The sequence below is a fragment of the Eublepharis macularius genome, chromosome 2 (genome assembly GCF_028583425.1).
Source record: "Eublepharis macularius isolate TG4126 chromosome 2, MPM_Emac_v1.0, whole genome shotgun sequence".
NCBI classification, from domain to species: domain Eukaryota; kingdom Metazoa; phylum Chordata; class Lepidosauria; order Squamata; family Eublepharidae; genus Eublepharis; species Eublepharis macularius.
The window spans coordinates 75524852-75539692 of NC_072791.1; the positions used below are offsets into that span (position 1 = coordinate 75524852).

General features: G+C 43.3%; 1 protein-coding gene across 1 annotated transcript; it reads left to right on the forward strand.

Moving 5' to 3' along the window:
• The first annotated feature begins 3364 nt into the window (after positions 1 to 3364).
• On the forward strand, positions 3365 to 14840 carry ARG2 (arginase 2). The gene is made up of 8 exons (XM_054972374.1): positions 3365 to 3504; positions 3876 to 3948; positions 8956 to 9133; positions 11226 to 11385; positions 12798 to 12892; positions 13036 to 13140; positions 13327 to 13463; positions 14436 to 14840. The coding sequence occupies exons 1-8, from the start codon at positions 3385 to 3387 to the stop codon at positions 14639 to 14641; spliced, it is 1074 nt and encodes a 357-aa protein (XP_054828349.1). The 5' UTR covers positions 3365 to 3384; the 3' UTR covers positions 14642 to 14840.
• Position 14841: the final 1 nt, after the last annotated feature.

Genomic DNA, 14841 nt, shown 5'->3' on the forward strand with positions numbered 1-14841 from the left:
TGTTAGGGATGAGGCTGACAAGTGGGTGTCTAGGAAAGCCTCCGGGGTGCTGCCTACCAGCAGGAGGCGTCGAATAAATCCCTTCAGTGCGTTCTGGAAACCCGATTAAACCAGAGCCTCGTCAGAAGCCAAACTCAGCACTGTTACTGTTAAAACGAGATACAGTCGTGGCTCCTGGAGGACTATTATGTGTGTAGAAAGTAATTTCAGTGATATCCCTTTAGACAAAAAAAACCCCTCGGTGTTCAGTCACTAGTTCCTCCAGAGAACTGATCTTGCCAGGCAGTAACACGCGCGCTTCTATTTCATTTGATCCTACAAAATCTTTCTGCTTTTTAGGTGCTTTACTGTACAGTACTATACTGTACTTTACTGATCCTGTAACATGAACTCATAGAGAAGAAAGTTCCTATTTGGGATCGTGACTGATTGCTTGCCTTATAAGTATTTATTTATTTACTCTGCCTACGACGTTCAATAAACAATGCAATAAGGCATGGATCGTAGAAATGTGTGAACAAGAAGAAATCCGATACAGAGCTGAGACAATGTTGAAACAACATATAAGCAATTAAACATGACATATTAAACGATGCAGAAGCTACCCAGTAGGAGCATACTTGTAGCAACTGATGGTACAGTATAGTCCGCTTTCCCTGTTCCTTTACTAAAGCATCTCTCTGAACCGTTCCCTAAGGAAAGAAAGAAGGGCAGCTGATTCGACCCTGAAGATTATAAAGACTTGCACAGGGGCAAAATCAATAACTGATCCTACACGTTCATTCTCTGGGGTAGCACCAGCCTTATAGAATGGCCTGTCTGAAGATGTCAAGAAAGCTCCCACTCTCTTGCCTTTCTGCAACAATGCAAAACTGAATTATTCAAGAGAACTTTTTACTCGGATAGGAGGGCTGTACTTTTCAACTCTATGAATTGCATTTCTGCAGACTTAAATTAGCATTTATGTACCCATTACATTGTTTATTGAAATATCCTTGAAACTGACTGTTCTAACTCACACTATGTAATCCGCCTTGAGCCTCAGTGAGAAAGGCAGACTACAAATGAGGCAAATATAAATAAATAAATAATATGGGCAATAGCCCTTTAAGAAGCCGGCAGCTGGAATGCTAGCGACTGGCAATTCCAGGTTGTTTTTCTGTCACGCAAACTGATGCGAAGCAAGGCAAACTGAAGGGAGGCAAGACCCGGTCTCTTCCGGGCTGCGTCCGTCTGTGAGGGAGGCTGAGCGCCTTTGGGCAGCCTTTGGTGCAAGATGGCCAAACTCAATCGCACCCGGCTCATCCTTTCGTTACTTTCTTTAGGAGAAAAACTGTGAGGAGGTTACTTAGTGATTCTGGGCTATGAGCGCTGTATTTGGATGAGAACGCCACGTCGGAAAAGTGCAAACAATTAGAGGGCTGGCCATCGGCTCTAAGCTATTTCTATGCATGTCAAGAGACCCAGGCAAGAAATCTAGCCCGGTTTCGTAATCTGTGAGCTGATAGCGAAGGACAGCAAATGGAGTAGAGTTTTGATGTCGTAATGCTTGAGTGGGGAGTCTGGGGAAGGGCAGAGGCGCACGTGCCCAGCAAGGCTAAAAGGCGCAGGTTCAAGCCGGAGGCCTCTCTAAGGAAAAGCTCGCAGGGGTTAGCCGGGCTGAGGAAGACTCCGCAGACCTCCTCCCAGCTCCGCAGGACAATTACTGGGGGCATTCTCGAAGGCACACGGCTCCCTTGACTTACTACAGCCCTGTTTTTAAAACATCCCCCAACCCTGCTGGTCCTGCCCAGCAATACATCTTAGCTGGAAATAAATCGGACTGCTTTTACGATTAAGCTTTAAAGTAAAAAAGGCAGCTTGAACAACACTTTTACCGTGGCATAAACTCGCTTGGGTTAAATCTCTTTTCCTCAACGACGTTACCCTCAAATCTTTTCATTTATCTATGTTGGTAAGCTTTGCTAGATAAACAGAAATCTCACAGACTGTAAATCTTGCATATAATGGTATTTGGCCCCAGCCCCACCACTTACATTTCTTTCCCGACGCGCGTCTGCCTGTCCGTCGACTGAAGGTAACATTACATTTCATGCATCTAATTAAGCGGATTCAACCCACGAAATGTATCACAGTAAATGGGTTTCTTTAAAATAATAATGTTTTTGGTTTTGCTGCCGCGGACTAACAGGGCTACCCTTCTGGAGTTTGTTACTGAACGTACCTTTACCACATTTTTGCCTAAACCAGCGCCTCCGCCATATTGTTAGCTATAGTTTCATGGATTGGGCAGTGGAACCACTCTGGAGTTCCCTAAACTTCGAATCCTCCTGCCCAATCCTAAGTAAATTTCTCTAAATTCAGTGGGACTTGCATCTAACCAAAACCAAGTCACGTCATGTCTTTTATTAAGACCAGCCAACATAACAACAAAGATTTCCTCCCCTCCGCCCCTTGAAATCCAGTCTGATTAAGAGTTCTGGAGCCCTCGAAAGCTTGTAATTCCGGAATGGATGGCCGTGTTAGTAGCAGAACAATTAAACGTGAGCCTACTGGCACTTTAAAGCCTAATACGAGTTTATTCCAGAGCAAGCTGCGGATAGTTAGATGATAGTTTCGGGAGGGTAGCCGTGTTGTTGGTCCACCGTAGGAGAGCAAGATTCGGGTCCAGGAGCACCTTAAGGATCAACGAGATTTCCAGGGGATGAGAGAGTCAAAGCTCCAACCCTTATATAGCCTGGAAATCTTGTTGGTCCTGGACCCGAATCTTGCTCCTCAGACGATGTTTCGGTTACTCTCAATAGGAAGCTTTACACGACTTTTGTTTTAGGGTTTTAAGATCCAGCGTGACTCCCTACGTCTTTTGTCTATGCCCAACCAAGCTCGTGAGCATAGAATTGTGGCCACATTTAAGATAAGAGGCTGTTTACGACATTTCCCGGCGTGTTCTTGCAATTGGGGAGCAAGTCTCCAAAAACGGGGAAACAAATGTTTTATTTTATTTTTTTTAAAGGCGTGTGCGGAAGGTTTCCTAAAGGTAAAGTCGAAGGGACTAATGCTGGGGAAAGAAAGGGGGCAGGCGCAGAAGGAGGGGGGTTGGGAGGGTGGCAGACAAAGGGAGGCCCACCCCGCCACGGCCCTCCTTGGCGCGGAGAGCGCGGGCGGGTTCAGAGGCACTCCTCCAAAGACCTGTGTGGCCATTGGCCGCGCGAGGACTCCGGCGGCGGGGCAGGGGGCGTGGCGGAGGCGGGGCCCCGGCCGGCGGCGGGGGGCGTGGCGGGCCAGGCGGCTGCGGTGCCGGCTTGAGGCTTATAAGAGCGGCCTGGGGCTGGTGGAGGGCGCAGTGCGGCGAGCTTCCATTCTTCCTCCGGCAGCGTCATCACCATGTCCCTCCGCAGCAGCGTCGCCCGGCTCTTCAGGAAGCAAGCCGTCTCCTCTGTGCAGCTCCCAAGGCGGCCGGCGCACTCGGTGGCCCTCGTCGGAGCGCCCTTCTCCAGGGGGCAGGTGAGTTAGCAACGTCTCGCTTCGCCGGGCGGGCGAAGGGGCGAAGACCCCTCGGCGCTCCTGGGAGGCTTCCCGGTCTGGAGCAAAAGCCCGAAGAAGCGCTCCTGGGGCTGGGAGGGGGTCCTCGTGGGGAGCCTGGCCCGGGGAGCTCCGTAGCCCCAGCTCTGCCTGGTCGGGGGCGGTGGGGCCTCGGGGCCGTTTCCGAGGCGCCGAGGAACAAGAAGGGGCTGTAGAGGGGGCAGGCGAGAATCCGAGAGTGGAAATTTCCAGGCGACTGCAGGGCGTGGCCCCGGCGCCCTTCTCTCTCGCCAGGCCCCCCGTTTCCGCGCGCGCGCGCCGCCCCCACTAATCACCCCTCTTTTGCTTCCCAGAAAAGAAAGGGGGTCGATCACGGTCCTTCCGCCCTCAGGAACGCGGGGCTGGTGGAAAAGCTCTCCGGGTTGGGTAAGTCAGGGCGGTGTTCAGAAACTGGCGTCTCGGGCAGCGAATTGCCTGGCCGCGGCTGCGCTGAGCGCACCTCTTTCTTGGTGGCCTTTCCGGGCGCATCCCCCTTCCCCTCGGATTCATCACAAGCCCTTTGTGTGCCACATGAGTGACCAGCCCGGAAGAAAGAGGAAGCTGCTGCCCTCTGAGATGGGCCCTAGAGGCACCTCCTTCTTTTTTCTTCTCCAGAATTTCTCTGTTGGGCAAAGGTGGGTGATGTAAGTCTTGCATAGCCACAGGGCAGTGTCTTTCCTTTGGCAACTCTGACTCTTCTGGGAATCTTTGCTGAAAAAAGGGCAGAGGCATATATGCTAGATTTCCACTCTACGCAACAGACAAGCCTGGGACTGTTACATTTTCCATTGCAGTGCTTCCACTGTGGAACACCCATGTGTCCAATGTTAGCAGTCTATTTTGATTGCCATGTAGATGACCTAATAGAGAGCCAAGCTAATTTGATATAGCAGTTAAAGTGCCAAGCTAGGATCTGGGAGGCCAAGGTCACGGCCACTTTGCCATGACCAGTCACACACTCAGCCTAACCTACTTCAGAGGCTTGTTATGGGGATAAAAGTGGAGGAGAAGAAAACAATGTAAGCCACTTTGGGTTCCCAGTGGGGAGAAAGGCATGGTATAAATGAAGTAAAAAAACAAATGACCATAGAATAAAATTTTATACTAATATTTTAGCTAGTTATTCAGTTCTTTCTCCCACTGAAAACGTCTGACCACTACAGAGAGATGTCTTCAGCAGTGTTGCCATAATTTTAACCAAACTGATTCCTTATACATGATTCAGCATTTGACCTCACCTTACACATATTTTACTCATGAATCACACAGAGCTTAAGTTTACGTTATAACTTGCTTGAATATATGGGACCAAACTTTATATTGTGCAGAAAATTCATGACTGGCAATGTGATCCTAAGCAAAGAGATACTCAGAAGCCCATAATGAAATGAATCAAGAATCAGTGATTTCCTCTTAACCCATAGATACCTGCATTAAACCTCTTTCCAAACACTGTTTAAGAATTATTAGTGTTAGAAATCTACAAGTTGAACCAGAAGAGTTGAGAAACTTTTTATTTTACTTGCTAATAAGGAACATCTTTCTTAAATAAATAACTTCTTTAAGCACCTGGTATGCTCAGTCATAGTTTTTAAAGTGGGATTTGTTTCAAGATGACTGACACGTAAGGTTGATAGAGATTAGACATGGGCACGAACAGCATTACGAACAAAAAAACCCCACGAACGGGCTGTTCGGGATGCGCCACTCCTGCCGAAGAGGTGGTTGGTGCAAGCCTTGTTCAATTCGCTCAGCTGCCGTTTGGGAGGCTAGACACGCAGGCGCCTTCAATCAGTTGCCTCGGCAACAGACAGGGGGAGTGCCTGAACTCTGTCTGCACTCCCTCTGTCGCCCCAGACACCCCAATCAAAGCCCAACTTATCTTGATGGGCAGGTCTTCCTTCCAGGCGTGGAGCTGCAAATCGGTAACAATTGGTAACGTGGGAGCAGACGCCAGGGGGGAGGGAGGAGGGGGTTCTGTGGCCATGGGAACTCTAATCTCATCCCTGCAAACCCTGTTAGGCAGTTCTGACTGCCAACCACAGGCCTCCTGCATTTCTCCATGAATCCTCAGCTTATAAAAGGGCACTGCACTCCCAGTTCTGGTTTCACTTTCAGCAAGCAGTGGAGTGGGACAGAGCTCTTAATAGTGTTTGGGAGGAGAGACTGGGAGAGTGCATTGGAGCTGGGCTTTTTTCTGTGTATGGTGGGTGGGATAGGAAGCTATCCCCTCTGGTTCCAGGGCTGCTGCCAAGCCCTGGGGCCAAGCTCAATGGGCACCTCAGCTGAGGGCTCACCCTGATTACTAGTGCCTGATCTGTTCAGGTCTCTGGGAGGGTTGGGCTAGGGCTCTACCCTCTCCCTCTGGGAATGTATAACTCCCGAGATCCATACTGCAGTCTTGACCAAACTTGGGTAGTGGCTGAAGAAGAGCCTGCTGCACATTCCCTGTGAATATGGGCTCTCTAAGTGCTAAGGGGGCTGCCCTGGCGCTGACAAACACCAAACACATTTGGGAATGGGACATGTTCGGGTCCGGTCGGCTGTTTGTGTTTGTTGTCAGGAACGAACACCGAACAGCCTGTTTGGGTTTTTCCCCCCAGTTTGTGCCCATGTCTAATAGTGATCTTGAAAGATGTCTCTAAGCCAAGGAGAGGTATAGCTTGGCAAAATCATCAGATGGAAGTTTAGAGCATTGTCATTTGTTGGGGAGGGGGGAAGCACCAGCCACTTTTTAAAAATTACAGTTATACCCTTTATACAAGGAAATTCCCATTATTTAAATGAAAACGGTCATGTCACAAATGAAAAGTCCTTTTTAAAAATCTTAGATTGAGCAAGTCAATCATTAGGTAGGGTAGTGCATCCACTGGCACCATCCTGGTTGTAGCCTGGTTTATATCATTTGAATTGGTTATTATCAGTATAATCTTAAACAGAGTCACACCTTTCTAAGAACATTAACTTCAGTGGGTTTAGAAGGGCGCAACTCTGTTTAGGATTGCTCCTATTTTTGTGCTCTGCTGCTTAAATCTCTGATATAAATTATAGGTGGTGGTAGCATCTGGATTATTATAATGTTCTGGATCCAGTGATCTCTGAATGCAAGGATCATGGATGCTCCTCTCCTCAGTCCTTTCCAGCCCTTGGGGAAATGCCATGCAGATCAGGAGGCTGCACTAGGGAGGCCAAGAGGGCAAAATTGCTCTCTCCCCCTTTTCTACCAGAGAACGATAATTGGGATGAGGAAGTTAATATGATGTGTGGTTGTAATTAATACTGTTAACTGTTAATAACAAAATAGTCTCTGCCTTATGACATTAATGTTCTGTAGGTGGTATATATGCATCTAAATCAAGAACCCACTGAAAGACATGGGAGTACCTAATTTTGTAGCATTGTTGAAACAAAGCAATGGTGGGAAACCCTCCAATGGTGGGAAACCCTCCTTTTGCATGGGGCTTCCTATGCTCTCCCATCCAGAAAACTGGATGGCCACCTAAGAAATACAATAAATTTGATCTTATTAAATGAAGAGAAGCATTCTTCTGTTACAATTTTGGATTTTTTTTGCAAACCAATTGATGATTTAACTTCAATTACTCCAGAGAAAGACTATGGATTCTGTCCCATTAATCATTGACTTCTCTTTTGAGCTTTGTTTACGTTGTGCCAACAATGTGCAACTATAAATCACCAGGGCTGTAATTGCGCTAGTAGTGTGTTATAGCAAACTAGTTTCTGACTGTTAACACTAGTCAGACAAAAAATTCTAACATATTACAAGTCACTTAGTTTACCTCCAGACATAATCCAGACAAACCAAAATTTACTTAAATCAAATTTACTGGATGAGTTACCAAATGAAGCTACATTAATAGTTTGTATCAGTTTAAGAATCTTTCCCCTGAAGTGCATGGTAGTGGTAGAAAAACCACACCATGAAGCAAGTGGCTCAGGGAGTGGCTGTGGCTCAGTGGAAGTTCCTCTGCTTCACATGCAGACGGTCTCAGGTTCGACCCTCAGCATCTCCAGTTAAAAGTATAAGGCAATACTTAATGGGAAAGAGCCTGAGACCCTGTGGAGCCTTATTCACTTAAAGAATGATATGGTGGCTGCTGAAGAACAAGCTCTGAGTTCTGACAATAGTGGCAAATAAATTATGCTGATGGGAACAGAGTGTTTTTCTAGTTTTCAGCTTACTAGGAATTGCAAAAAGGAAAGTGGGCAACTGCAAAGAGGTAAATGAAATTGAAAAGTATAAATTGATATCAACATCTGACTTTATAAATATACTTTCAATTTCTCCAGCCAGAATTTTTGGTCCAGCCACAATATCAGAAGGGTATCTGATGTCAGAATGTCCTAAAACATAAGCACTGTGACTCTAATATTAATGTACATATTCTGACAGAACACTGCTGTTGCAACAAGCTATGATGCAACATTGCAGTTTAAAAGTCTGCTGATTGATTTTGGAGAGCTATCCATGTTTGATGACCTGGATTTTATTGCAATATCCCTTTGGATTAACTGGAAGAGAGCTGAGCCTGAAAATATATTGAGTTTAAGGAACAAGCTTAATCTTTAACTCTGGTGAATCTGTATTGTTGTTCTTCCTTTTGTACTTACATAAAGATTACAATAGAGGCACTGTTGACTGTAATATATAGAAAACCAGTGCAGCGTATATGGAAGTCTCAGGTTTGAATCCCCACTCTGCGTTGGAAACTTACTGAATGAACTTAAGTCAGTCACTGTTCTTCAGCTTCTTAACATGTCTGTTTTTGTGAGGATAAAATGAAGAACAATGTTATGAGCTGCTTTGGGTCCCCGATGGGTAGAAAAGCAGGATAGAAATACCTACGTATTGACATCCCTGTTCCTATACAGGAGATTGAAACAATTGAAAATACTGCACTGTTGAGAAATCAGCTGGGATTTAGACCTATTTAGGAGGTTTTCAGGACAGTAACATGATTTCTTCCCTCTAATTAAGTCTTGAAAAAAATCCAGGACCATGCACTGGTGACTTCTCTTATTTTGTCCCAGGAATTACTGCTTTTTAAAATGGGTAGGCAGTCATAAGAAGCAACCATGGAGTTGCAAAGTTGTTAATAATACTCTAAGTAACAAAAACTTTAGGGCTCATGACCCTCTGATGAACTACTGAGAATGGAGTTGCAAGTCTTTGATTGCTGGGACTGTGTGGGGTGCAGTCATCTCTGTTTGGAAATGCCATGGCACAAGAACAGGATATATGTAAGGGCTAGAGGTCAGATTGATTCAGTGGGATGCACAAGATGGATATAAAGGTGTACTGTGAATAGCTGCATTGACTAAAGGCTGGGCTTTGTTCTTATATGTAAACCAGTTTTATTTCTCTGTTCTCAGGTTGCCAAGTATATGATTTTGGAGACCTCAGTTTCACGCAAGTGCCCAGTGATGAGCTCTACAACAACATAATCAAATACCCACGCTCTGTAGGATCAGCTAGCCAAGTTCTGGCTGACACTGTGCATGAGGCTGTGGCTGCTGGGCACACCTGTGTAACCCTTGGAGGTGATCATAGGTGAGCTTAGAGAAAAATTTCTGGACATTTTGAAGCTGGGGTGGGGGAGGATTTCCCCCAGAAAACAGTGAAAATTTGGAACTGAGATATATGCATTACTTACTGGCCTATCAAACCTAAATTAATTTTATTACTAACAACATAAAATGCATCCTTTATAACTTACTTAGCATACAGAATTGCAATATTTGCCATATTTATGGAATTTAAAAGTTATAAATGCCTTAGTTTTCTACAAGCAAAGCTGCAAATATAATCAATAACTAAACTGCAAGGTGATGCATCTTATGCCTCCTTAGCCACATGTATCTTCATAATAATAGTTAATAATAATGACATTCAATTTATATTGAATATATTGAATCACCCTTCAGGACGACTTAACATCCACTCAGAGCAGTTTACAAAGTGTGTTATCCTTATCCCCAAAACAACAATCACCCTGTGAGGTAGGTGGGGCTGAGGGAGCTCCAAGAAGCTGTGACTAGCCCAAGGTCACCTAGCTGGCTTCAAGTAGAGGAGTGGGGAATCACACCTGGTTCTTCAGATTAGAGTCCTGTTACTCTTAACCACTACACCAAACTGGCTCTATCTTAATTTTTGCTATCTGAAGAGTAGGGAGGGAAAGAAGTTAAACAGAAAATACAACCTTTGTGGTAAATAACATAAAATATATTATTTGGTCAGAAAGGGGCCACACACAATAAAACTAAGAGCATATTTTGATATGCAGTTAATCTTCATAACATTAGAACACACTACTGAATAGTTCAATATCAGAATACACATTATAGCATTTTAATTATGTACAAAATTAGTTACATTTAAAACTTAAAAGTATTTGCACTTCAAGCCTCTAATCAGAATAATTTTCTGAAACTTTTTCTGAGTCTTCTTCAATTTGATCCTCATGCAGCTCTTTAGAACTTGAGGTTTGCATAAATTGAAGCACGTTTTTCTACTTTTTCACATCTTCTCGGTGCAGAAATGCATCTTGGATTTAAGAGCTGTATACATTTACAGCATGCCCACCTTGTCTTTAACAAAATTTCACTAATTGTAAAACAGTACATATTTTATAATTTTTCTTCAGTGGTCTCCCCCGCTCCCCAATTTTTTTTTTTTTTGCTCTAATACTTTTTGGTGTTCATATAAGACATTTCAGCACCCTTCACTTAATCTTCTAAGCATAAAAATTGTGACGTGCCAATAAATGAATTTTGCGTGTCATTTATTCATGAGCCCAAAATATGAATTTTAGTTGATGCTAATTCTGTTTGTATTGTTCTGTTGAAGCAATGTTTCTTAGTCCCTAAAACAAAGCTGCTATTCTAGTAGTCTGTTGCTGATGCTTTTTTAGATCTAGAAATAGTCATATGATAAATCTGTAACAAGATTTGGTTTCGAAAGGTTGGATGTAAAATAATGTCATGGACATTCACAGGGGTGTGAAAGAGCTCATGAGATTACGTTACTGCACATCTTCCTTTCCTATTAAAACTCATTCCAATATAATGCCAGAATTCTTCAGATGCTAAAACAAACAAGAAACCTTAGTCACCCTGCTCCCTCACAATCTGCCCACTCCTGGCTTTTGGCAGCTTCATTCCTTGAACAGATATTTACCATCTTGAGCACTGCTGAGTGATGAACAGATGTTGTAGACATGATGGGTATTGCTATGTGAGTAGCTGTTCTTCTGATTTAATGTAATCTGTTCCGTTATTACTTGGGTGTAGATTTTATTTTTGCTCTCAGGACGTCATAAAAAAGTGTATGTATACCTGTGCCTAGAAGAGGCAGGCACAGGAAGCAGTATATTGTATTCTTCTGAGGACTAAAGGAAGTTTTCAGTTGGCTGTTTCATCTATTATTCATTATTTTGTATATAATCCAACCTTTATATTAAGTTCTGGAAGCTGTCAAGCAACAGTCACTGATAATGGAGATGATGGATCTAGCACAGCATCAAGGGCCAAACTATTTAATTGTCCTTTGATTGACCTTCCAGTAAGTTTGTAAAAGTCTGTGTTAACTAAGTTACTTGGCAGGCACATTGCTCACAAAACTGGTATTTGTTGTATTTTTTCAGTTTAGCACTCGGTTCCGTTAGTGGCCATTCAAGGCAGTACCCTGACCTTGGTGTGGTCTGGGTTGATGCACATGCTGATATTAATACGCCGCTCACAACTATGTCTGGAAACCTCCATGGACAGCCAGTCTCATTCCTCTTAAGAGAACTTCAAGATAAGGTAAAAGGGGATTTGCCTGCTGTAAAGCAGAGTAATTTGTTTTCATGTTCTTCTTTCCATTGTTTAGTCTGACTGTTGCTAACAGAAAAACAGATGCATATGCTTTTACTACTTGTTCTTTGCTAACATGCTTGCAAATTGTGTGGCTTTGTGTAATCTTAATGTTAGACCAATGGTTTGGCCAGCTTTATTATAGCATGCTTTCCAGATAGCAGAATATGAGTTTGACAACTTTCCTCTTAGCAAGTAGGCTACCAATTGTTAATCAGTAGCAGACACCGGCTAAAAGTTCACTGACTTTGGCTTGACTTAATCTGAAGCTATTTTTGCAGTCAGTTTCCCTTACTGGAAGCGGGATTATGCATGAACATGCCTTCTGTTTAATAAACAATCTTTGCCTGTGCCTGCCCCAGATGCTCATATAATAGCAGCATCATTCACTTCCTGAGTCCTTCCCTAGCTTGTCCTCAAAGCAATACTAAGACTGCTGCACAATGTGGGGACACTTTAAATGGCGGCTGGCTTTACCTTTACCAGCCATGAACACCTACATGGGAGTAAGGCCCACTGAATATAGTGGAAATTACTCCTTTGTAATCCTGCATAGGGTTGCACTGCAACTTGTATTAACATTCATCAGATTACAATACTGTGTTAAGCATCACTGCAACAACAAACCTTTTGGAAAACTTAAATCTAAATAAGGGTTTGTGTGAATCAAGCAGAATGAATGCTAAAAATCATACACATTCCACAAAACTACACTCAATCATGGCTTCCTAATGTGGGAGATCATCACTATTTCTCATACATTTCTCCTAATACAAACATTAACATGCTTTCAGACTAACTTAAAACCAGGTTCTACTGTAACTGATGTACTACTGTCCATGAGAAATGACTGATTATTATTAATGTTGTTATTTGTTTATAGTCTGCCTTTCTCACTGAGATCCAAGGCAGATTATATACTGCAAGTGAATACAATATAATCAATAGCTAGGACATTCACTGCAAAAATACAACATGATCAACAGTTGGGTCATTCAGTGAAAACATACAATAGGGTATGATAGCCACAAATTTGAAAAATAGTATAAAGTTGAAACATACATATTTGAAATATCTTCTAAATGGGCTTAGAAGGAGTGGGCGCTGAAGGAGGTATTGATTAGGTACTTAAGGTCGGTAGCTCGTGAAGGCATGTATCTGCAGTTACCAAGTTATTTGTACTCTTGAGCCTTCCTTGGTTTGGACTTAAGTAAGATGTCTGTCTTGTGTATGTTACTCCTGGGGGAAGATAGTTACATGATCATGCATTTAATTTTTCTTTTCATATTACAAGCCAGCTGTAAAACATGTGGGTTTTTTTCCATGTAGCTCTTTGACGGCCCTGTTCTCTTTGTCCATAGGTGCCAGTACTTCCTGGATTTTCCTGGCTGAAGCCCTGCCTTTCACGATCAGATATAGTCTACATTGGCCTGAGAGATGTAGATCCTGCTGAACAGTAAGTGCAAGATAGCTGGGTTTGGAGAGCTCTCATATTATACTTTCTTTCACAAGCGTTTGGCTTACTGCTGCATTCATAGGCTTTTTAAAAGGCCACATAAATATTATGCAATGACAACATTGAATCGTTTCTTTAAACAGCTATATTTTGAAGAACTATGACATCCAGTATTTTTCAATGCGGGATATCGATCGTTTTGGGATCCAGAAAGTGATGGAAAGAACACTTGAGCACCTTTTGGGAAGGTAATGCATTTGACACACACATGGCAAGAAAGCTCAGACGAGAGAAAAAAAAAACCTTGACTTGGTCACGTTAACATATTAAATATGTGTCATATCCTATTGCATAGTCCTTTGTTCTCATGAAGAACAGTCTGCTTATTGCCATGGGCCAGACATACAGAATAAACTTTGATTCTCTTCCTGCAGAGGGCAAAGGCCAATCCATTTGAGTGTTGACATTGATGCATTTGATCCATCATTGGCTCCAGCAACAGGGACTCCTGTCATGGGTGGCTTAACATATCGTGAAGGCATGTACATTTCAGAGGAAATACATAATACAGGTAAGAAGCCAAGCATAACTTACTTTAAGATGGCATGAGATGAAAAAAAAGTATATGGATACCTGGCAGTTACCTTGCAAAAGTATTATTTTAGGTCCATATGTATGCGTAGGGGATTTCCTGCTACGGAATTTCAGAAGCAGGGGAAAAGAGTTGGAAATAAGCAATTTCCGAAGCGGTGAAATCGCTTATTGACTTGCTTTGGTATGCTCCGTAAAGATTTGGAGCACACCGAAAAGCTGCCCCACGGCTTACCCCATGCCACAAGCAAGCGACATGGAAAGGGGTATTTTAAACTTGCTTCAGCTGACAGGTGGGGAAGTCCTGCCTGTCAGCTGAAGTAAGTCCTGCGGGACACACCCATTTCTGTGCTCCAGCTTGACCCTTTCCTGAAGTGATCCGAATTGGGCCTACAATGCTGGGGCTGAATCAGAAATCCCAAATCTTTACATCTCGGGCCTGATTCGGGTGTTTATTCCAAATCAGAATCCTGAATCACACACCCCTATGTATGGTTTTTTTTCCTCAAAGAAGGAGATTCAAAAGAAATGTTAGACTAGACATGGCCAGTTTGGTTGGTGTAATGGTTAAGAGCGCAGGACTCTAATCTGGAGAGCCGGGTTTGATTCCCCACTCCTCCACTTGAAGCCAGCTGGGTGACCTTGGGCTAGTCACAGTTTCTAGCTCTCTCAGCCCCACCCACCTCACAGGGTGTCCACCCACCTCACAGGGTGTTTTGTTGTGGGGATAATAACAACATACTTTGTAAACCGCTCTAAGTGGGCATTAAGTTGTATTGCATTGCCATTAAGAGGCAATGCAAGCTTAAGTTGAATAGAGTGATTTGGAAAAATTGCCAGAGTTTGTCAATAGATAACTAGAAAGGTTGATTTCACACAGGATGCAAATAACTATATGTAGGACTGACAATTTTTTTAGTGAAAATTATGATTTTAAATATACTTTCCTCAGGCCTACTTTCTGTTATGGACATCGTAGAAGTAAATCCATTGCTTGGAGATTCACAGGAGGAAGTGAACGCAACAGTTAATCTTGCAATAGATGTGATTGCTACATGTTTTGGGCAGACACGAGAAGGTGCACATATTGCTTTTGATGAACTCCCCACACCCAGTTCTCCAGATGAATCTGACAGTGAAGAGCAAGTACGGATTTAGGACCTCGATGTGTAGGCATATGGTTCATAATGGGCATTATAAAGCTCTCCTGAGCTATTCAAATGACACCCTCCCAATGACTGTATTACATTCTGAAGCATTCTATGGTTCTATACAGGCCAGTTACTTTTTTATTCATGACCAAACTGCTTAAGGGTCAAACACATTGTCAACTTAGAAAGATATTTATTACTTTTATG

Coding starts and splice junctions, on each gene's coding strand:
- ARG2 (XM_054972374.1), top strand. CDS start 3,385: ATGTCCCTCCGCAGCAGCGTCGCCCGGCTCTTCAGGAAGCAAGCCGTC. Junction 12,893..13,035: donor GATGTAGATCCTGCTGAACA/GTAAGTGCAAGA, acceptor TTCTTTAAACAG/CTATATTTTGAAGAACTATG. Junction 13,141..13,326: donor CTTGAGCACCTTTTGGGAAG/GTAATGCATTTG, acceptor CTCTTCCTGCAG/AGGGCAAAGGCCAATCCATT.